The following is an 18,983-nucleotide window of genomic DNA, read 5'->3' on the forward strand; positions in this document are numbered from 1 at the left end:
TCGAAACCGTGGCGCCCTTTGTGTTCTTTTCAACCTGCGAATAACATACCAAAAGTGGTAGTTCAAACGACCAAGGAGTGAATGCAGACGTCCATGCCGTCCGTATCCAATCGTCCGCACAGTACACGTACGTGACGGAGACTTTTTCCATAATCTTGTTTCTGTGTAAGATGATGATTTGCTGTGCACAGTCCAGTGACCGACCTGCTGTGCTCGCGAACGATGCCAGCCTAGGAAGGCGGGTGTGCCCACCTGACCTGTTGATATGCACCAATGCCAGTGGATCTCCAACTGTCGAAGTTTACCACACAAACAGCTGTAGCATGAACGTTAACACACGTAGCATTATTTAGATTAGCGTTCCGGGATCATCCTAGGCTGCCGACGATTCTTTACCCATCGATTTCCCGTTGGGGTAACCACACGACAGAAATAGTATGCGGATAAGGGGCCTGCTCAACACACGTTTCGTTTCGCACCTCTGCTTTTCTGATGTCGTCAGACCAGAACGCTGTGACTCACGAAACTCGCGTCCAAGTCTGATCCAACGTACTTGAACACGAAGAAATGTGCAGCGAGCAGCTTGTTCGATGGAACTAATGTTGAGCCAGAAAATCCCATGTTCCGATTTGAAGCACGCTCAACAAATTTGCAACCTTTAGGCGACTGTTCAAACCAACAAGGGCCACGGTCGTGGTCGCCGACCTGAGCCACGTTGTGGGGAAGACTGCATCGAAACCATGCATGTGCAGCAAGCAAGGGTCGCTGCGACAAACGAGTTACACAACAACAATGCATACACTCGGCCCTACGAAGGAATCGAATAACATCAGGGAACTCTGTGGTATTGTTTCGAACATTCGGTTGCCAATTTGTTTTCGATTGTCCGTTCATGCGTACTCATAAACACCTATTCGCAGCGCTTCTAAGGCCATAGCTCCTCAGTCCTCCATCCGGCGTTGGCCTTTGCGCTCTCGTCAAATGTATATCTAAATCTCCGTGCCTTTTCGGGGTTGCTGAGATCGGTCTGCTCCACCGAGTCTGGTACGATGACCACAAGGCGGAAATTCTTGCGTGCAACGGGGTCCTTCAAGTCATCTACCTTGGACCCAAGTGCGAGGTTCTTGTCGTCGAAAGGTTTGGATGTAGGCTGACCAGGCGGGGGGTTCTTGAACGAGCCTGTGAATTCGCGTTAGAGTCTTCCAGAGCTTCAAACACAGCAATATTTCCTACCTTTGATGCCAGGACTTTGGTTGCCAAAGAATCCTGTCAGCTCCCTCTGCCAACTGAACTGGTCTTCCTTGCCCTCATCAACAATTCTCATCCTCTTTCCCACCTCGCTCTTGACAGTCCTCACACCACTGCTCTCCTCATCACCCTCGATATCGTCAGCGATGACGAATGCCCTTCCCTTGATTCTCCATTGTGTGCCAGTATCAGCGTTCCAGTAAACAGCCTCCACAGGGCCTCCACCACCACTACCCTGTATTTGATCATTGCTCTCTGCGTGTCCGGCACTCGTTGCGAATATCTGTCCCACCTTCTCCATTCGAACATCTGTTGTGAATGTAGGACAATCGCTCTGGTAGACTTGAGGGTTGCGTTCCGCATCGTTGTGCTTGTTCTCTGGTAGCTCAGCCCAGAAGCCGCGGTGGATGCAGTATCGCACGCGTGGCACGAAAGGGGTGGGTGAGCCCTTGGGTGCTGAATCGAGTGTTCCGAGAACAAACTCGGGCGACTTCATCTTGGAGATATGCTCGCTGAACAGCGACTTCCATGGCGCGGGCGGGAGGGCCGATGCTGAGGGTGCTGTAGTAGACATGGTGCGTAGGAATCGCGAAAGGCGACGGGATGCTGCGCGTGAAGCTATGGTTGCTATTGTGAGAGAACAATTGATTGATTGCGATGCGCTTGAAGCAGTTAAGAGTTGCGAAGCATCAGACTATTTGATGTTGTCTAAGAATGATGTCGTCATCAACCAGATCTGTACCTGCCAAATCGTGCAGATTCAATGAGGTCAGTAGCCTCTGTATGGCTTAGTGCAAGTGCCAGTGCGGCTCTTAACCCGCCTTTCGTAGAGAAGCTTAGAATGTTGACACGGTTTTATGGTTGTACAAATTACGAAGAAGTAGATGTTGGCGAAGCACATACTTCCCCGGTTCTGCGGGGCATCCGAGGAGGGACCGAATCTGTCATCACCAACAGTGCGATTCCAGAACACAGACAATCTCATGCAGGGGACCAGCAAGCTGGATGATACACGAAGACAACACGAAGTGGATCCGAATCGGATATAGCACGCAAGTCAATGAGGAGGATTTCCCATTGAGCTAAGCCAACCGTGTCGTATAACATCACAGCGCCACGGAGCCTTTCAACAAGTCAAGATCTGTGTACAACATTACATCCGGTACGGTGGGCGTATGAAGTCGTGCAAGTCGGCGACCTGAACAACTTCGCTTCGCGAAACTTGCAGTAGTTTGCTGCATCAATTACAGGGCATTTACCGTTGCAAAACGGCCGAATCATTTGGCAGGTATGAATGGAATATCTGTCATTGGAAATGCCTGGGGACAGCTTGAATGATTGTACAGTACACTATGCTCGACTTTTGCACTGTCCGGACAAAACTTCAGGAGCATTCCCGTCTTCATCGTGACATACATGAAAATATCTTAGCAAGCGTATCTGTCTATGGGCATCTCAAGCTTTCTTGAAAAAACTAGCAATGCTCCCCTGTCCTTTCTTGCCTGCGTTCTTTCCTTTCGCTGAGCTTGATGGTTTGGCAGATGCTGGCTTGGCCTTCTTTGTCGTGGGTTCCTCTTCGGAGAAGGACTCCCAGACGGCTTCTTCCTTAGTTACTGTGCGCAATTAGTTGGTGGGCTTTGCGGACGCTTTGACTACTAACCGAGATAGCCATCTTCGTCCTTGACCTTCTTCTTCTTCATCACTCGTCTTCGGCCGCGTCTACGACCGTTCGTAACGGTAACTGTAGCTTCGCCCTCAGCTGGCTCAGTTGTATCCGTGGCCGCTGTAGAGGGGGCTTCTGGCTGTGAATCTGCTGTGGCTGGCGCATCGGGCATTTCCTCGTCTACGAACGTTAGACGACAAAAACCACCTCAGCTCTGAGTACTTACCATCGTCTTCCATCATCTTGCGTAGCCTTTCGGCTCGCTCTTCTCGAGCTTTGCGGGCTGCTTCATTCTTCTCCTCGTCGATCTTGATTTCAGGTTCGTCATCGGGATCGCCTTCGTCTTCGGACATGCCTTGCATGGGTTCTAGACAAGTTAGTCGTATACAGCCAGAAAAGACGATGTGTTTACGCACCATCTTCAACCGGAGCCGGCGTAGACTCCTGCGACTTCTCTGCTTCTTTCGCTTTTGGCTTAGCCTTTGCAAAGGATTTGAACAGATCACCCGTTGCCTTGTCTTTCTTCGCCCCGGACTTTGAATCGCTCCTCTTGAGTGTAGCGGAGCCGGCAGAGGGTTGTGGTGTTGAACGACCGGATGTGTTATCTTCAGATGCGCTTCCTCTCCTTGTAGATGTCGAGCTCTCCTTTCCTTTCATGCTTAGGCTTATTGCAGCTTTTGTGACAGGCATCGTAACGGGGTTCGTAGCGGGCTTGGATGAAGCAGTAGAAGGGGCATACTTTGCAGTCCTTTTCTACAAACAAATTAGCGTGTCCAAGTATATGTGACTAGTTTTCATACCTTGATGTGTTGGTTTCGTATTGAACCATACACTCTCCATCGCTCCAGAGGATCTTCGTCTGTATATTCTGCTACAACCTCGTGGTTGCACAAAGACAGAATGCTAAGCTGTGCCTGCTTTAGTAGAAGCTTTGAAGTGTACGGGGGCCTCATACTTTAATCGCACCAGCCTCCAGACTATATATATGGGCCGTGGATCCATCTTCAAGCTCTGATCGGGTCTCTGTGCAGGCCGTCAGCGAAGTCTCGCGGTCATCGTGTACCGAGACGCACTTTCCAAATCGGTCTCTGGCACCAGCAGAATCCGGGTTTCTTTTACACCTTCAGGCGCAGGCGTCTCTTCGTCGTCGGAGTCACTGATATAATCAGGGTCTCCAGGCCCTTGTAGATGTAGATTGGAGCTCATAGTGGGCGGATTGCGCTTGTCAGCGTCTTCGGCTTTCTTTGCGGGGGCGCCATTGGTCCTCTCAGTCCGTTTCGGTGTACCGACGACAAGGTAGGTGGCGTGGACAGAATTCGGTTTTCGCGCATTCTGATATTGATGGAACTCGAAGAGCATCCTGCATCATGTAAGCTCACGTTCGAACAGTTGCACGGACTGTACTGACCGCTTCGCTGTATTGACATTGGTCTTGAGTACTCTGCTGAGCAGCCTGTAGGTGATAGGCTTTTGTTCTGTAACTACCCTCGCGACAAGATAGTCCCTGTAGTTGTCTTCCGCCATTGTGCGTGTTGTTGTGGCTGACGTAGTTGCGCGACCGTTGTTCGTGGAAGAAGTTGTGAAAGCGCGTCGCGGGGGTTGACTCAGGACCACGCGTCGTGCTTGCCCATGATGACCGAAAATGACTCGGGCGACAAGGCACCCATCGTCACCTGCAAACTGAATCACAACTTCACCCTGACTCACGATGAGTGCCGGAGAGGACGACGACCTGAAATTGCAGCGAGCTTCTGCATCGCTCCTTTCAGACTTCGAGAGGCTACTGCCACGACTGCTGCGAAAACGACAGCATGGCGCGACCCTCGGTCCCCTCCGTCAACATGTCAGAGCAACTGATATGCACAAAGCATGCAGCTTGGTATGAGTTCTGCATCGTTATCTCACCACAAGAGGCTAAACTCCACTAGGTCGAGCCATTTCAGGAGGATCCACAGATCCTAGACACCCATCTGAAAACCTTCATTCCTCCCCTAGTTGCTGCCTATCTGGAAGCGATATCAGTGAGCGCCAAAGAAGAGCCATCACAAGGCTTTATCACTCTTCCGCATGCTATATGCTCTGTATTGAATACCTTTTGTAAGGTTCGAGGCGAGAAGGTCATCAAAGGATTCTTCAACAACGAGCCGCGTTATCTCGAACCAATTTTGAAGGAGTTGGAGGCTAGCGAGGATCCCAGGTCCGAGAACGATGATTCCATACAGCCTTTAGCGGTTCAGCCATGGATACAGCGCTATGTGCTCCTGTCGTGGCTCTCACAGCTACTCTTAGTGCCCTTTCCCTTGGAGTCTATGTCTGGGCTGCAAGTTTCTGCAGAAGCGCCAGTAGCTGTTGGGCTGAGGCTGCCGGCAGAATTGCCTGGCGTGACTCTCCGAGTGCTCTCGGTATGTATGTCAGGCCTCCGATCTCCTACAAAGGAGAGGGGTGCCGCTGCAAGTCTTTTAGTGAGAACGTGTGTGCGACCAGACATGCAAAAGCTAGGTCTACTGGATGCCATGGTGCAATGGTCGCTATCCTTTTTCACGGATATTAACGGCGAAAGAACCGATATACACCAGTGTCTTGGTGTACTGTCGTTCTTATCCGGTCTTTTAGCATCCGCTACAAACGAGGAACTAGGCCCTTTCCTCGCTGCCATCTACCTGTCATGCAGGAAGATCCTGGACCAAGAAAGTCTTGCATTTGTTAGATCGTCAGCTGTTGCGCGCAAACTAGTCGTGAAGAGTTTGCGTAACACTGTGCTACATTGCCTCCAAGCAACGTCAGTCCTTCCTGGGCTTGACTCAACAGTGGTATTGGAAGAGGTCATCGAATACCTTCTCGAAGCACTTGCAGATGGCGATACACCAGTCAGATATGGTGCCAGCAAAGCGCTTAGTATCATCACCCTTAAATTGGATGCAGACATGGCCAGCGAAGTGGTTGAAGCGATACTTTCCTCTCTCACGGAGAATATCTACTGGCAGGGCTCTAGACGGAATCTGAATGGTGTTAACCCACTTCGATGGCACGGGTTGACCTTAACACTATCGCAATTACTCTATCGCAAAGCGATCTCTACCAGCCATTTGTCGGAAGTACTCAACGCCCTTCTGCTGTCCCTCGGGTTCGAGCAGCGTTCACCAACTGGAGGATCTATTGGTACCAATGTACGTGATGCGGCTTGCTTTGGTATCTGGGCACTCTCTCGCCGCTACCCCACAGTCGACCTCCTGGCAGTGGATACCGCTTCCATCAAAGCATCTGAGCACCTCAAGTCGTTACGCGTCCCTCAAGTGTTGGCCATTGAGTTGGTTGTGGCTGCATGTCTTGACCCAGCAGGTAATATCAGAAGAGGATCATCAGCTGCGCTTCAGGAACTCATCGGTCGTCACCCCAACACGATAGAAGAGGGCATACCGCTCGTACAGATCGTTGACTTCCATGCTGTCGGGCTCCGTCAACGAGCAATGTCTGATGTGGCTATCAAGGCGGGAGGGTTGCATTCACTGTACTGGGACGCTCTCTTCAGCGGTCTGCTAGATTGGAGGGGAACTGGGTCGTTGGACTCTGACTCACGCCTATTTGCAGCAGACGCTATAGGCTCTCTATCCAAGGCTCGGCCTCCTGTGGTGGTACAAGAGATGTCGATCCAAGTCCGCAAAAAGCTTGCGGCATTGCGGCCTCGCGAGGTTGAAGAGCGCCAAGGATTGGTAACTGCACTTGCGGCTCTCATTGACACTGCAGGATTGTCTCACGCCAAGAGAGGATATGAGAACTCACATGCGCCCTTGATGGAGCTCTGGACATTGTTCGCCAGCGAATTAAAGCTTGAAGACAAAGCATTCACATCACCAGCGCTACGGCCTCAGTTCACAGCATCATCAGTATGCACATTCATTGGAGCGATTGCAAGATTTACTCTTGGGTATCCCAGTGTGCTCTGGCCTTCTAGCTTGCCAGCAACTCAGGTTTGTGACCTATTGAATCTTTGTCTGGCTCGTCATGAGGAGCCAGTCTTGAATGCTATCGCTGCTGCTATTCCAGCAATAGTTTCACTACTAATTGGGGCACCTGGATTTAAAACGGTCGAGGTAGTAGTATCGTGGCTAGATCGATTGGAAAATGAGGCATCTTACAATGGGCTGCGATGTTCGGGACATGCTATCGCTCTCGGGGCTACACATGGTAGTTTGATCGGTTTAGCAGCTGATGCCGAAAAGCAACTCCTTCAACGACGAATAGTGAAGGTACTCACGTTCAGATGCACTCCAGCTGTAGCAATCGAGGCTCGAACAGTGGCATTGCGAGCCTTGGGTTGCTTGCTTAGCAGTCAGACTTCGCGACCAGCTCAGCTTGCTTCAGATGTACAAGATCAGATTGCAAGCGCCCTGCACATTGCATTGAATGACTATACCATCACCGAGCGGGGAGATGTCGGGTCACTTGTTCGACTTGAGGCCTTGAAAACTGGCCAATTGGCTTGGACATGTGATTTACTCACCGGAAGACGCAACGAGCGCGAGTACGACATCTTTGCCGACGTAACTCGGTTATCTCTGGAGAAGCTGGACAAAATGCGCATGATTGCCTATCAAGTTCTTCAGCAAAGAGAAAATAACAATGAGGTCATACACAATGTCTCTTCCAAGGCTTACTTCCTGAGCGCACTAGGTGTATTAGCGATAGACCCCTCGATTAGGGACGCCATCTGTGTTGGATTTGTGAGTTCTGCGGGCATGGGCTCTGAGTCTGTTGTGCAGAATTCGCGGGCAGCTTTGCTGGATTTTGTTGACATACTTCCAAACGAAGACTCATCGGACGATCCGCGGTTTACCTTGGTCGACTTTGCAAACTGCTTTCTGACGCTCCTCAAGGAAAACATCACCAATGATAGAGTTTTGCTTCCACTACTAGAGGTGATATCCTTCTTGTTCGACATGCAGGTTATGCAGCGTCTGCAGTCGACGCCTTTCAAGTAAGGGCTTGTCTATCGTATCATGTTTGCAGATCAGCTAACAGGTCCAGCTTCCGAGTTCTCCTTTCCTATACTCAAAAGGCCCACTTCAAGTCTACGCACATGCAAAAGCTTCATCTCGCATTGGACGTGTATCGTGGCTTAGGAGACATAACACTGACAAGGACCGACACTCTCTCCAAGGTCGTGAGCATGCTTTTACATCCGTTCCCAAAGGTACGAGTAACACGTTAACAACGTTGCTTTCATGCTGACAGTGGTATAGGTACGAATTGCAGCCGCCGAGACTCTCTGGTACTTGACACATGAGGGAGGGTTGAAGCGTCATGATTGGAGTCTACCGTCAAAGAGCTTAAAGCCTACCGTAGACGAGATCAAGACAATCTTAACTACAGTTCAGGTCTAAGGAGTCTTTTGAATGACGGGTATACTGGATAGGCTGCTCTGGAGTAGTGTTGATGTGGTCTTTGCGTTGCAGCCCGATATGCACTAGACAAGTTGTAGAGTCATAGGCAGTGGTGTGATAGGTACTACTACTACAAGGGACAGACATGGAGGGGCAATTCAAGAATGATGACAGCATCGACAGGCGAGCTTGCCTGGACCCCACGACAAGATTCCTCTAAGCGGCCATGATGACTGCTTCAGATTCAGAGTGACAGCTGCCTTGACGCACCTGTGATGTGCCGTAGGATCATAGACGGCTACTTGCTATCGTGCGTGCTGCGGAGCTGGGTGGGATGGCGGGGTGTCATGCCTTGATTCCCCTGCTCGCTTATTGGCTCCTTCCCGCACACGAGACAAAACGCGTGCGCACATGGGAGGTTTGTTTACTGACCAGATGGCCTGCTTGCCCCGTGCAAGTCCGTTATAACGCTGTACTCGGCCACCTGTACCCTCCCGTTACTGTGCAGACTATTGAGAAGACTCGTTTTTTGCATGTTTGCACGCGCTTTTTTGCTCTTCACCGCCCATACATCGCGAAAATCAGTCGGGCCTGCCCCATCGGCTAGCTGGGGGAGCTCTGCGGTCCGTGACATCATTGCAGGCTCCGAGGTATGTAGGCCGAAGATTTTTCCGTACCATCTCGAGCGTTTAGTTTCTCAGTTGCGAAGAGTACAAGAAGCCGCTGTCCCCTTGTCTGGTTGGCTGACGTCTGATTGTACTTCTCCAGGCTCCTGTGCGTGAGCTGTCCCGACTCAGGGCGGAGATCGTTGTTCCTGCGACTCGCCAAGCTGAGCCATCCCTGTCGCCGTGTCCCTTCGAGAGCTTCAAAGAGTTCGGGCGCGTCACAAAGATATTCTACATTCACCTTCACCGGCCACGACCTTCACCAACTTGGCGTGGCCGGCACAGCCCTCACTGCAATAGCAACTGTCGCACCTAAGCTCAACCCTCATCCATGACCCCGTCACCCCACACCCGTGCCTTCCTCATTGCATTACACCGACTTCTCCTGTCCAACACCCACGCTAGATACACCTGTCAATATGGCTACCCGAAGACAACGGGCCAACTCGCCTGAATTTCCCATACTCGAGGCCAATGCCTTGTATGCCAGCCAGATCCGTGGCGATGGTGAGCTTAGTTCCCCATATCTCCCCATGTTCAAGGCTGACTTTGCCCAAGGCAACTGTCTGTTCAACGCCCTGTCTGACCAGCTCTACGGCACCCAAGACATGCACGAGGTGCTACGCACTACCACCATAGAGCATATGAAAGATAGCGCAGACTTCTACCGCCAGTACATGGCCTGCAATAACGTACGGCGGAATCCCAAACGCAAGACTGCTGCTGCCGCTGCGAAGCGTATTGACACAACATACTACACTGAGGAGCAGCTGCAACAACAGTTTGAAGAGCATGTCGAGAAGATGGGCCAGCCCGGCGAGTGGGCCGACAACATGGAAGTCTCAGCATTTGCCTCTGCCCTCAATGTCCATGTCCGCCTCTGGCAGGCTGACTACACCTACCTTTTTTCACCCCGCACATACTACACGTCAAATGATGATCTGGCTGCTGAGGACAGCCGCCAGACACTTCACATCGCCTATCATGTAAGCCACGCCACCACTATTCCGACGACGCAGTACTGACGCACCATAGACTTGGGAGCATTACTCTTCCGTCCGCAACATCGCCGGACCTCACACTGGGCCACCTGATGTCAACGTTGTGCCACAGGTCATCTCAAAGAAGCGACCTAGTCCTAGCGTCGATGGCGACGATGACGATCAGCGTCGGCGCTCTCGAAAGCGTCGCTCACCTATGCCACTCTTTGACTCTGATTCCACACCAGAAGGCACTGAGAGCTCGTCAGACGAATCAAATGGATTCGCAGCCTCGCAGCAGCCCAACATTGAAATCCCTCCACCAGAGCCGGTGAAGCCTGTCAGGCTCACCATCAAGCTCCGCGGTCTCCGCACCTCAGACACTTCCTCCCCTACTCCATCCTGCACCACATCCCGCGCACCTACACCTGCACCTGCAATCGCACCACCACCTACAGTGATCCCATCAGAGCCTAAGAAAACGGCTTCCGCAGAACCCACGAGTGCTGCAGTGGCAGAGACCACACCCGCTGTTACCGCCTTATAGGTACGGTAACATGACAGTTTACGACGGACAATGGTTCACGGTTCACATTGACGACGCTGATGATGATACCCCAGCATAACATTGGGCGCTTATTCTTCCCGGGTTATTTCCTTTTTCCTTCTTTGCATAGCATACGAGCATTGGCAGGGGCTGTCTGTTACACATCGTTGCATATGCCAGCATGACTGACGGGTGCCAAAGTGCTTGGGCCGCGCTCTGATCACTGGCTTTGGCGTTTTGGGGGCTGCGCTTGCGTTGCCGAACGAATGATGATAGGATGATCTCTCTGGTATATGACTGATACCTATTTGGAAATGAGAACCATTCCTCCTGTTGATTTGTTGTCACTTGGTATATGTGAGACGTGTAATGTTCTGCATCTTGTGAGGCCATAAATAGTGAAATGGTCACGACTGTACGTACGCATAGCTCTGATGAACAAGTCTCCAGTCGTTATGAACATTATGATCTACCGTCTATTCAAAACCCTCTCCCTTGGCATCTACCTCACCCTTCAGCCTCTCCAGAGCCGGACTTAGAGGCCCTGCCATATCGATAGTCGGCACCGTGCTTCCAATCAGACTCTTCCTGTGTAATCGTGGACTCTTATCCAATGCCTCAGCCTCCTCTTCTACCTCAGGGCTCTGCATCCCCCCTTCGTCGCCCTCACCATGCTCACTGCCGTATCCCTGATTAGCCAACCTCAAGCCCACAATCTGCTGTCTCAACTGATCCACAAAGCGCTGCATATCCTCGAACGGCAGTCTAACCACCCCGCCTTCCGCATTCTCAGCTTGGGTGTTGTACAGCCTGAGCGCGGTATCAAGGGCGCGTTCCGCTTGTTGTGATTTGTCCAGTCTGTACCAATTCTCACTCGCGAGGACAGCCCAGAGCGCTGCCTTTCTGCGTCTACTGCCTAGCTTGTAAATGCCCACGCCTGTCCGCACTGCGTAGCAGGCTGAAATACGTTCGGTGATGAGGGCATGACCTACCGCACCTACAAGGCCAGTCTCAAGGATGCGAGTCGCCCAGCGTGCGGCATCGTCGGCGGCTGAGGAGCCGCGGAGGCGCAAAAGCTCAAAGCTAAGAGCGAGGGTGCGGAGAGCATAGTAAGGTGCTGCGCTACGTTGGCGGTCGGTGTAGGAATAGGATGCAGCTTCTATCCACGCATCGATATTCTCCGCCCGGTTCTTTGAGGATAATGGTGTAGGTGCCATAAGCGCGGACAAGGCTGCCATCTCAGCGGCGCCAGCATAATGTCGCCAGGCTTTATCATTTTGGAAGTCTGTTCTTAGAATATCGTATGTACTCAACGCCAATTTCCAATCACGCAGCATGAAGCAATAATCTGCTAAACGTCGCATGATGGCTTCGGGGGCGTCAGGGCGGTAAAAGCCTTGTAGACTATCATAGTTGGAGTTTCCTGATGCAGTAGATGATGAACCTGAGGTTCGTGAGCCACCAAATGGCGTCCAGCGTTTTGATAGAGACATGAAGCGGCCTGACAAGCCGCGACGGCGAGAAAGGATTTGCTCGTTCCAAGTAGAGACGCTGCGCTCCATGTTGGGTATTATAGACTGCGTGACTAGTTCGCGGATGAAGGTGCGCAGGCTGCTAATGTCGGAATCGGGGAAGTAGGGGGTTGGATCTGTTATGTCGTCTGTGGTTTCTTGTTGAATGGTCAGTACATGACATTTACATCACACTGATGCAGTCAGACGTACCTCTCTTCTGAATCTCGGCTAGCTCTTCCCCTGCAGACATCCACTCGCAGGTCGGTAACCGTACGCTGTCATCATCTGAAGCTATGCATTGCTGACTCTTGAGTCGTAGTAGATGGCAATGGAGACCAAAGTGCCGTTTCATCGAATCGAATGTTTGATTGGATTTGGCGATATCTCCCGTCTCTTCATCATGTATCAAAACATAATATCGTAGGAAGTCATTCTCTACCCATTGCGGGAAACGAAGATCGCCATCGTGCTGCCGGTTGTAGAGTCTTCGGAGCTCTTCTATAGGGTGTGGATTCCGTGACGAGATGGCTATTATGCCGGCCACGGGATGGGAAAATGTCTCGTGAGGTACTACCGGCAGCCCTGACAGTAGCCGGCGGAGGTAGAGAGTATGGAATGGTGAGGCGGTGCCATCTGTTTGGGTGGCTGTTGCGTCGCCCTTGTTCATATAGTCTGACACGGGAGACTGTCTGTTGAACTCGGAGTACTGCAGATGGCGATCGACGAGTTCTTCGATTTGTGAGACATCGCCTCCTGCTCGTCGTGGTCGCCCTGTGGAGCTCGAGGATGTACGCTGACCGCCCGTGTCGACGCGCAAGTCCGGGTATGCATCATCTACGCCGATGAAGCGCACACCAAAATCCTCCCAGCTCTTGCTTGCGCCGTTGCTATCTCGTATTGTGACTTTGCCGGGAACCGACTCTCCGAATGGGCGCAGCAGTTGCAGCAGCCCGCCCTCCAGCCCTTTCCCCCGTATCAGCTCCTCGGTCTGCGCGTCAGCTAAGACAGCGACGCATGGCACAAAGGCCTGTTGTATGAGCGTGCGGTACTCGTCCGATACGCCCGACGGCAGACTGTTGGGCGTCCCTGTGCCACTCAATCTTGATCCCGGTGAGAACACGGAGCCCTGTACGGTGCTCTGGGTGGGGGTTGCAGCGCCCGAGTTGGGTCGCGATGTGGATATGCTGGTGGTGGACTCAAACAGCTTGGACAGGCTTGGATTCGAGCGGCGGTACGGAAGACTGGCGAGAGAGGAGGCCGGCGATGCGCGTTGTCTGGGTAGTATCATCGAAGCCTCCGGATCGGCTGGGTACTTTGGGGGTTTCGGCGTGGCATCTTGAGGCGGCGTCATGAGAGGCTAGGGCGATGCGCCCGCGGGGTTCTGAATGCGCGCGGAAGTTCTGAGGCAGTCGGCATGTATCCGGATTGTCGTGTGCTGGACTTGGCGGCAGTGAGGCTTTCCTTTCACCAGCTGGCCGTTTGTAGCTGCGCGAGTGTGACGACGTTGGATGGTGCATCATCGCAGTTGCGGCCGCTGCGCTTTGTGACTGGACGAAATGCGGCATCTCCATCAACACACAACTGTCCCTCATCACGTCACATGTGCCCACAAACATAGCGAGCCCACTCGCTTCGGCCTTCTTGTCTGTCTTTACTGCCATCTACGCGAGAGGGGCACATTGCAGCCATCGTTCCGACTCACATGCATGTTGGTGATGAGTCGTGCCTCAATCTGTTCACCGCGCACATTTTCACTACTATACAAACGTGACTTCCCTGCACTGGCACCTCACCCACTTCTGCGATATAGCCTAGTTTACACGAATTTCTCTACTCTCACTCTGCAACTACCTCGTATGTCAAAGACGACCTCGCCATCCGAATCACAACAACCAAGCCCCAAACGGCGCAAAATCGACCGCCGCTCACCCCAATTTCTTCACCCCTACGGAACTATGGCGTCAACAGAAAATGTCGACTCCGCTCAGTTGGAACTGACAGAAGTTGAGTCCAAGCTCAGACAACTTCTGCTGGACGTGGCTGCTTACATCGACCAAGCACCCTCAAGTGGAGATGTCACTGGAGTACAGGTTCCAGAAGAGCTAGTCAAGGAGAAGATTGTGCTGCGTTGGACTGGAGGCTGGGTTCGAGATAAGCTTCTGAAAGTTGGCAGCCATGATATCGATGTTGCCATCAACAAAATGACTGGCGAGCATTTTGGCTTGAAAATGCAAGAATATCTTGAGATCCCGGGCAACGCTGAGAAGCATGGACTTGTTGAGAAAGACGATGGCCTTAGTCCACGCGACAAGACGAAGAGGATTGCACCAGGTCTGCACAAGATTGAAGCGAACCCTGAAAAGTCAAAGAACCTTGAGACTGCCACGACCAAGATCATGGGCATCGATTTGGACCTCGTCAATCTTAGGAAAGAGACTTACAACGAAGTCTCTCGTAATCCAGAGATGGAGTTTGGCACAGCCGAAGAGGACGCCATGCGGCGCGATGCTACTGTCAACGCCATGTTCTACAATCTCCATACCTGTCAAGTCGAAGACTTTACTGGACGCGGACATGAAGACATGGCTGCCAAGATCATCCGCACTCCCCTCGAGCCATATCAGACCTTCAAAGACGATCCACTCCGAGTATTGCGTCTGATCCGCTTCGCTAGCCGACTTGACTACACGATTGAGCCAGAGACAGCCAAGGCTATGGGCAATGTAGAAATACAAGAGGTGTTGAAGATCAAGATTAGTCGCGAGCGAGTCGGCATAGAGCTCGAGAAGATGCTGAGGGGTCCCAGACCACGTATGGCTCTAGAGCTCATCGATCGTTTTGGTCTCTACAGGACTGTCTTCACAGATCCTACCCGCGAGCTACCTTCTGACCCGGAAACAGCCTACTTCAAGCCGGCGTACGATTTTGCTGAGTCGGCTGTCATGAAGGACGCTAGCTTGCCTTCTACTATCTCAGAGACTCTACTGAGAAACGAGGAAGAGAAATATCTGGCATGGATTTGCGCGACCATGATGCCCTGGGTCGATGCGCCAACAATACCTCACCAAAAGCCGTTACAGCGACCCTACTTCGCTGCCTATCTAGTGGCTCGGGAAGGTTTCAAAGCACCGAACAAGATCTGCGACGTCATTGCTTCTTCTTTGAGCAACAGTGAAGAAATTCGCAGCGTCGTCGCTCAATGCGCCAAAGGCCTTCGAAGACCAGACACCATCAACCCAACAAACGACGCGACTGCTAGAGATACTCTGGGCATGGCTATCCGTCGTTGGGGTTCGACATGGAGGACGCAAGTCTTTTTCAATCTTGTCTACGAGATTGTGCTCGGACGAGTGTCAAGAGATGGTAAGTACTTGCCAATTCATTACACTGAATGCTGCTAATAATCTCAAGATCTTCTTCGCTCGTATGAAAGCTTCCTTGACCGCATTGTCGAGCTCAAACTCCTCGACGTCGACACCTTCAGACCTCTTCTCAAAGGTACAGACCTTGCCAAAGCACTTGGTACCAAGCCCGGCCCTTGGATGAAAGATGCGCTCGACGTAGTCATGGCCTGGCAGCTACGCAATCCCAATGTTACCGACCCTACCGCAGCTATCGAAGCTGTGAAGGTTTCTAGGGCTGAAAAAACTGATAGTGAGCTTTCCCTTCGCCTGGCATCACACTTTCTTCAGCTTACCATCCCACCTCTCTTTCCGCAGAATAAGCCTACATCAAATGCGCTAGAAGCCTCACGGCAACCGGCCCCTTGGAAAGACTCTGTAAATCAGTATGCCTTGGATTTGCTGGGATGGACAATAAGTGTGCTGGATCCGAAGACAATAGAAGCAAAATGGTACTTGCTGATGCCCCCAATACTGAAGATGATGGATGATGTTGCAACGGAGTGGAAAGCGCGAGGCTGCCACATGCTCGGCCTGTTACTTGAGAATCTACACCAGACGGTCGTGGCGGGCGGTACGAACAAGCCAATTGCCGGTCAGGATTCCGCAAAGTTCCTGCACCGCACTGGATACCACAATATCTTTGCTGAGGCTCTGCTACCCATGTTCACATATATCCCTTCTATCACACCGGAAGCCGAGTCTGTCACGCTCTTGAAAGAGGTGTTCCCCACTGTGACTCTTCTTGCTCAGCTTCTTCCGGCAGACACCGACAAAGGCGACTCTCGGGAGCGTTTCTTGGATAAGATCCTTCGTGAAGGAGTCCTCTCCCCTCTAGCACATTTTCCTAGGCCGTCGTCGTACGCAGAGTTGGCCACATTGATCATGTCACACGTCCCTGTTCTACTAGGGCTCATGGGCATTGGTACAGTCAAACACCTCCCCGACCTTATGCCCCTGCTCTCAATCATATTACAGGAGCCATTGGAACTTAGCCACAAGCCTCTCCTTCTTTCAACGTTGAAAGCATCACAGAGTGTACAGCTCAACGCATGGCCAAGGCTGCCTGCTCACAGAGGAACAATCATGATGGGAATGTGTCTGCTCTGGAGCAGATGTATAGAACGTCAGAAAATGACAAACGGCGAAGACATCAAGCATTTGATGTCCGAAGTACAGGAATCAGTGGCTATGCTTGACGCTATCATGCAGGCTGCCGAGACGGATGGACTTGGTGAAGCCTGGGAGAAGGAAAAACAGGGCGTAATGCAGGCATCGCCTGGATTTGAGGAGCTATTCGAGAAGTGTATGACTGAGTGAGACTCGCACAGACTCTATCAATGATAACAAGTAGAAACTTGAAAGTAGGGAGAAGTTATCGTCTTTCTGAGTCCAAGGCATATTAGGCTAGCGTATCAAGGCCAGCAATTCGTTCCGTGTGATGATCAAGTTCTTCACATCCTTGCCCGAAGAACGTGGGTTCGTGCACAGTGACGACATAATTATACGGGCACAGGCTAGGGCGTTGGAAACAGGAAGCTGTCCTGTCCTCGGAAGATGATGCCGTCCAACGCTCACCTTATCACTGGCAGTCGCGAATAGTTGCATCACCAGACAACGTCAAGTCTGCCTGCGTTGCCGTGGGGTCCGTGGCTGTGCGGGGCCACAGCTTGGCGTGAAATCGGTGTTTACACAGCCCAGATGTCAGATGGAATACGAACTCGGGGCCAAGTTACTGCAGCAGTGTGGTGTAGACAAATTACACATATTTCCGTTCAACGGGCGGACAGTCGCTTCTGGCTGTATACGATATTTCTCAATGTGGTTCCTGGGCGCTGGCAGCTCGAGTCAATAGCGGGCCGCATACCCCTGTCGGAAACGAGGATGCCATTGGACGCCTTTTTGCAACGAACGCGCGTCTTACGCTCAATAAGACGATGCTAGGAATGTGTGATATCAGCAGGATGCCTAGACATGGTAGAGGTGTTGCTTGGCAGCGCGGGTATTCGAGTGTGCAGTTGCCGTGTGTATGTCAGAAACTGTAGGACGAGGTGAGTGCTGTACGAGAAGGAAATATCGTACATGAGGCGCAAACAGTATGACGAAGATGGATTCTGGAGGCGCGGGTGAAACGCGGGGCCAATAGGGAAGGCGCAATCTGGCTATTCCGGGTACCATTTCGCTAGTGCAGGTCGCGCCTTCCTGGAGTGTCTGCCTGAGCAACTTCACGATGCGCCATGGAAAGCAGATGCAGGCTGCAGAAAGTAATTGGCAAGCGAGTAGTTGAATGGGTCGATGCAGACAAGATGCATACCAGTGCATACTAGCCGAGCGCGTCTGGCGCATGCAGAGTCTCGACGTAAAGTCGATCGGCAGAGCTCAACAAGCGTCCCCGGGACTCAGCCTCGTTAAGGTTGCTTAGGGCTAGGGGGTTATGTCACGGCCATTTCTTCCTGCCGCGTCCATCACACCTCGTCTTGCTCCGACACATGTCCTCTGGGCTCGTCGCGACTCTCTCTATCCACTGTTGCGGCAAACCTCGACGCCCCCATTAGCACTCGAGGGGTGCGCGACGCCTAGCTGCCACGCCTGTGCCGACACCTCTCCCAAGATCATGGCCAGAGCTTACTTCGCGTCGAATCACTACACATCCACCACAACGACTTGTCTTAGCTCTGCCCAGACCTGCACTATTACCACTACCGAACCCTCGCCGTCGTCGCCTCCCCCGCCGACTCCATACAACCTCTCGCGACTCGTCGGCTCTCTCTCGTCCTACAAGGCCGCCGACTACGCCAACTACAAGTCCCCCAGGCTGCCAATGCCTCTCGAGCTCGCCATCTCGTCGCGAGCGCATTGGCTCAGCCGAGTCCGGTCATGTCTTCGCCTACTCATCATCGTTCTCAGCGGCGCCGTCGTCTGCATGCTCATGCACACGTTTGAAATCTACCGCGGCAACCGCTATATCGATCTGCGTAAGGGCGAGCTGCCCATGGTCTGGCCTGCCCACACCAACCTCGCGCCTTCTATTGTTCTGTTTGCCATTGCCGCCGGCAACTTCCTCGCCTCGGTCGCCATCCTCACCCTGTCCTTTAAGCGCTCTTTCCGCCGACCATTTCGCTCACGGGACGTCTACCGCATCGTCGCTGGAAGCTTTGGAGTCATCATGTGGGTCACAGCGTTGGTCGTGTTCAACTTGTTGGACAAGGCAAGTAAGGCCAGCTTGGGAAGGTACTCGTGCACCAACGCGAATGTCTTGACCAATGGACGGTACCAGTACCGCGCTGTCTGCGAAGAGCAGGTAATTCAGATCCGCGTCTTCCAACTACAACAACCACTAACACACTATATAGGGTGTCGCATTCTACACTGCTATTGGTGCAGCTACCGCAGAGCTCATCACACTCATCACCCTTGCCATCTCAGCCCTCCTCTCCGTCAAGAACCAGGAACCTCCACCAACAATAAAAATCCGCGAGAAGAACAACTCGATAAGTTCGGGCTCAAAGTACCACAAACCCTTAAAACGATAGCAAAAAACACGCAGAAATTATCCTTCCAAAATACCCAACAATAGTTCCCGT

The 18,983-nt window shown here is 52.2% G+C and overlaps 7 protein-coding genes across 7 annotated transcripts; 4 read left to right on the top strand and 3 right to left on the bottom strand.

Moving 5' to 3' along the window:
- Positions 1–925: 925 nt before the first annotated feature.
- On the bottom strand, positions 926–1,822 carry AA0111_g9869 (hypothetical protein; the record flags this gene model as incomplete). Its single annotated transcript, XM_028656475.1, has 2 exons — positions 926–1,179; positions 1,234–1,822. 2 exons carry the CDS (start codon positions 1,820–1,822, stop codon positions 926–928), a joined length of 843 nt encoding a protein of 280 aa, XP_028502586.1.
- An 881-nt stretch (positions 1,823–2,703) lies between these two features.
- On the bottom strand, positions 2,704–4,435 carry AA0111_g9870 (hypothetical protein; the record flags this gene model as incomplete). The annotated part of the gene is made up of 8 exons (XM_028656477.1): positions 2,704–2,861; positions 2,909–3,091; positions 3,138–3,278; positions 3,328–3,664; positions 3,712–3,819; positions 3,867–3,934; positions 3,985–4,271; positions 4,320–4,435. The coding sequence occupies 8 exons, from the start codon at positions 4,433–4,435 to the stop codon at positions 2,704–2,706; spliced, it is 1,398 nt and encodes a 465-aa protein (XP_028502510.1).
- Positions 4,436–4,619: 184 nt separating this feature from the next.
- On the top strand, positions 4,620–8,292 carry AA0111_g9871 (hypothetical protein; the record flags this gene model as incomplete). Its single annotated transcript, XM_028656478.1, has 4 exons — positions 4,620–4,790; positions 4,840–7,886; positions 7,937–8,102; positions 8,152–8,292. The coding sequence occupies 4 exons, from the start codon at positions 4,620–4,622 to the stop codon at positions 8,290–8,292; spliced, it is 3,525 nt and encodes a 1,174-aa protein (XP_028502511.1).
- Positions 8,293–9,376: 1,084 nt separating this feature from the next.
- AA0111_g9872 (hypothetical protein) lies at positions 9,377–10,484 on the top strand (the record flags this gene model as incomplete). Its single annotated transcript, XM_028656479.1, has 3 exons — positions 9,377–9,464; positions 9,516–9,943; positions 9,993–10,484. 3 exons carry the CDS (start codon positions 9,377–9,379, stop codon positions 10,482–10,484), a joined length of 1,008 nt encoding a protein of 335 aa, XP_028502512.1.
- A 476-nt stretch (positions 10,485–10,960) lies between these two features.
- AA0111_g9873 (hypothetical protein) lies at positions 10,961–13,349 on the bottom strand (the record flags this gene model as incomplete). The annotated part of the gene is made up of 2 exons (XM_028656480.1): positions 10,961–12,153; positions 12,209–13,349. The coding sequence occupies 2 exons, from the start codon at positions 13,347–13,349 to the stop codon at positions 10,961–10,963; spliced, it is 2,334 nt and encodes a 777-aa protein (XP_028502513.1).
- A 604-nt stretch (positions 13,350–13,953) lies between these two features.
- AA0111_g9874 (hypothetical protein) lies at positions 13,954–16,719 on the top strand (the record flags this gene model as incomplete). The annotated part of the gene is made up of 2 exons (XM_028656481.1): positions 13,954–15,361; positions 15,410–16,719. The coding sequence occupies 2 exons, from the start codon at positions 13,954–13,956 to the stop codon at positions 16,717–16,719; spliced, it is 2,718 nt and encodes a 905-aa protein (XP_028502506.1).
- A 1,294-nt stretch (positions 16,720–18,013) lies between these two features.
- AA0111_g9875 (hypothetical protein) lies at positions 18,014–18,932 on the top strand (the record flags this gene model as incomplete). The annotated part of the gene is made up of 2 exons (XM_028656482.1): positions 18,014–18,700; positions 18,753–18,932. 2 exons carry the CDS (start codon positions 18,014–18,016, stop codon positions 18,930–18,932), a joined length of 867 nt encoding a protein of 288 aa, XP_028502507.1.
- Between the last annotated feature and the right edge of the window lie 51 nt (positions 18,933–18,983).

This window comes from Alternaria arborescens (genome assembly GCF_004154835.1).
Source record: "Alternaria arborescens strain FERA 675 chromosome Unknown contig_30, whole genome shotgun sequence".
NCBI classification, from domain to species: domain Eukaryota; kingdom Fungi; phylum Ascomycota; class Dothideomycetes; order Pleosporales; family Pleosporaceae; genus Alternaria; species Alternaria arborescens.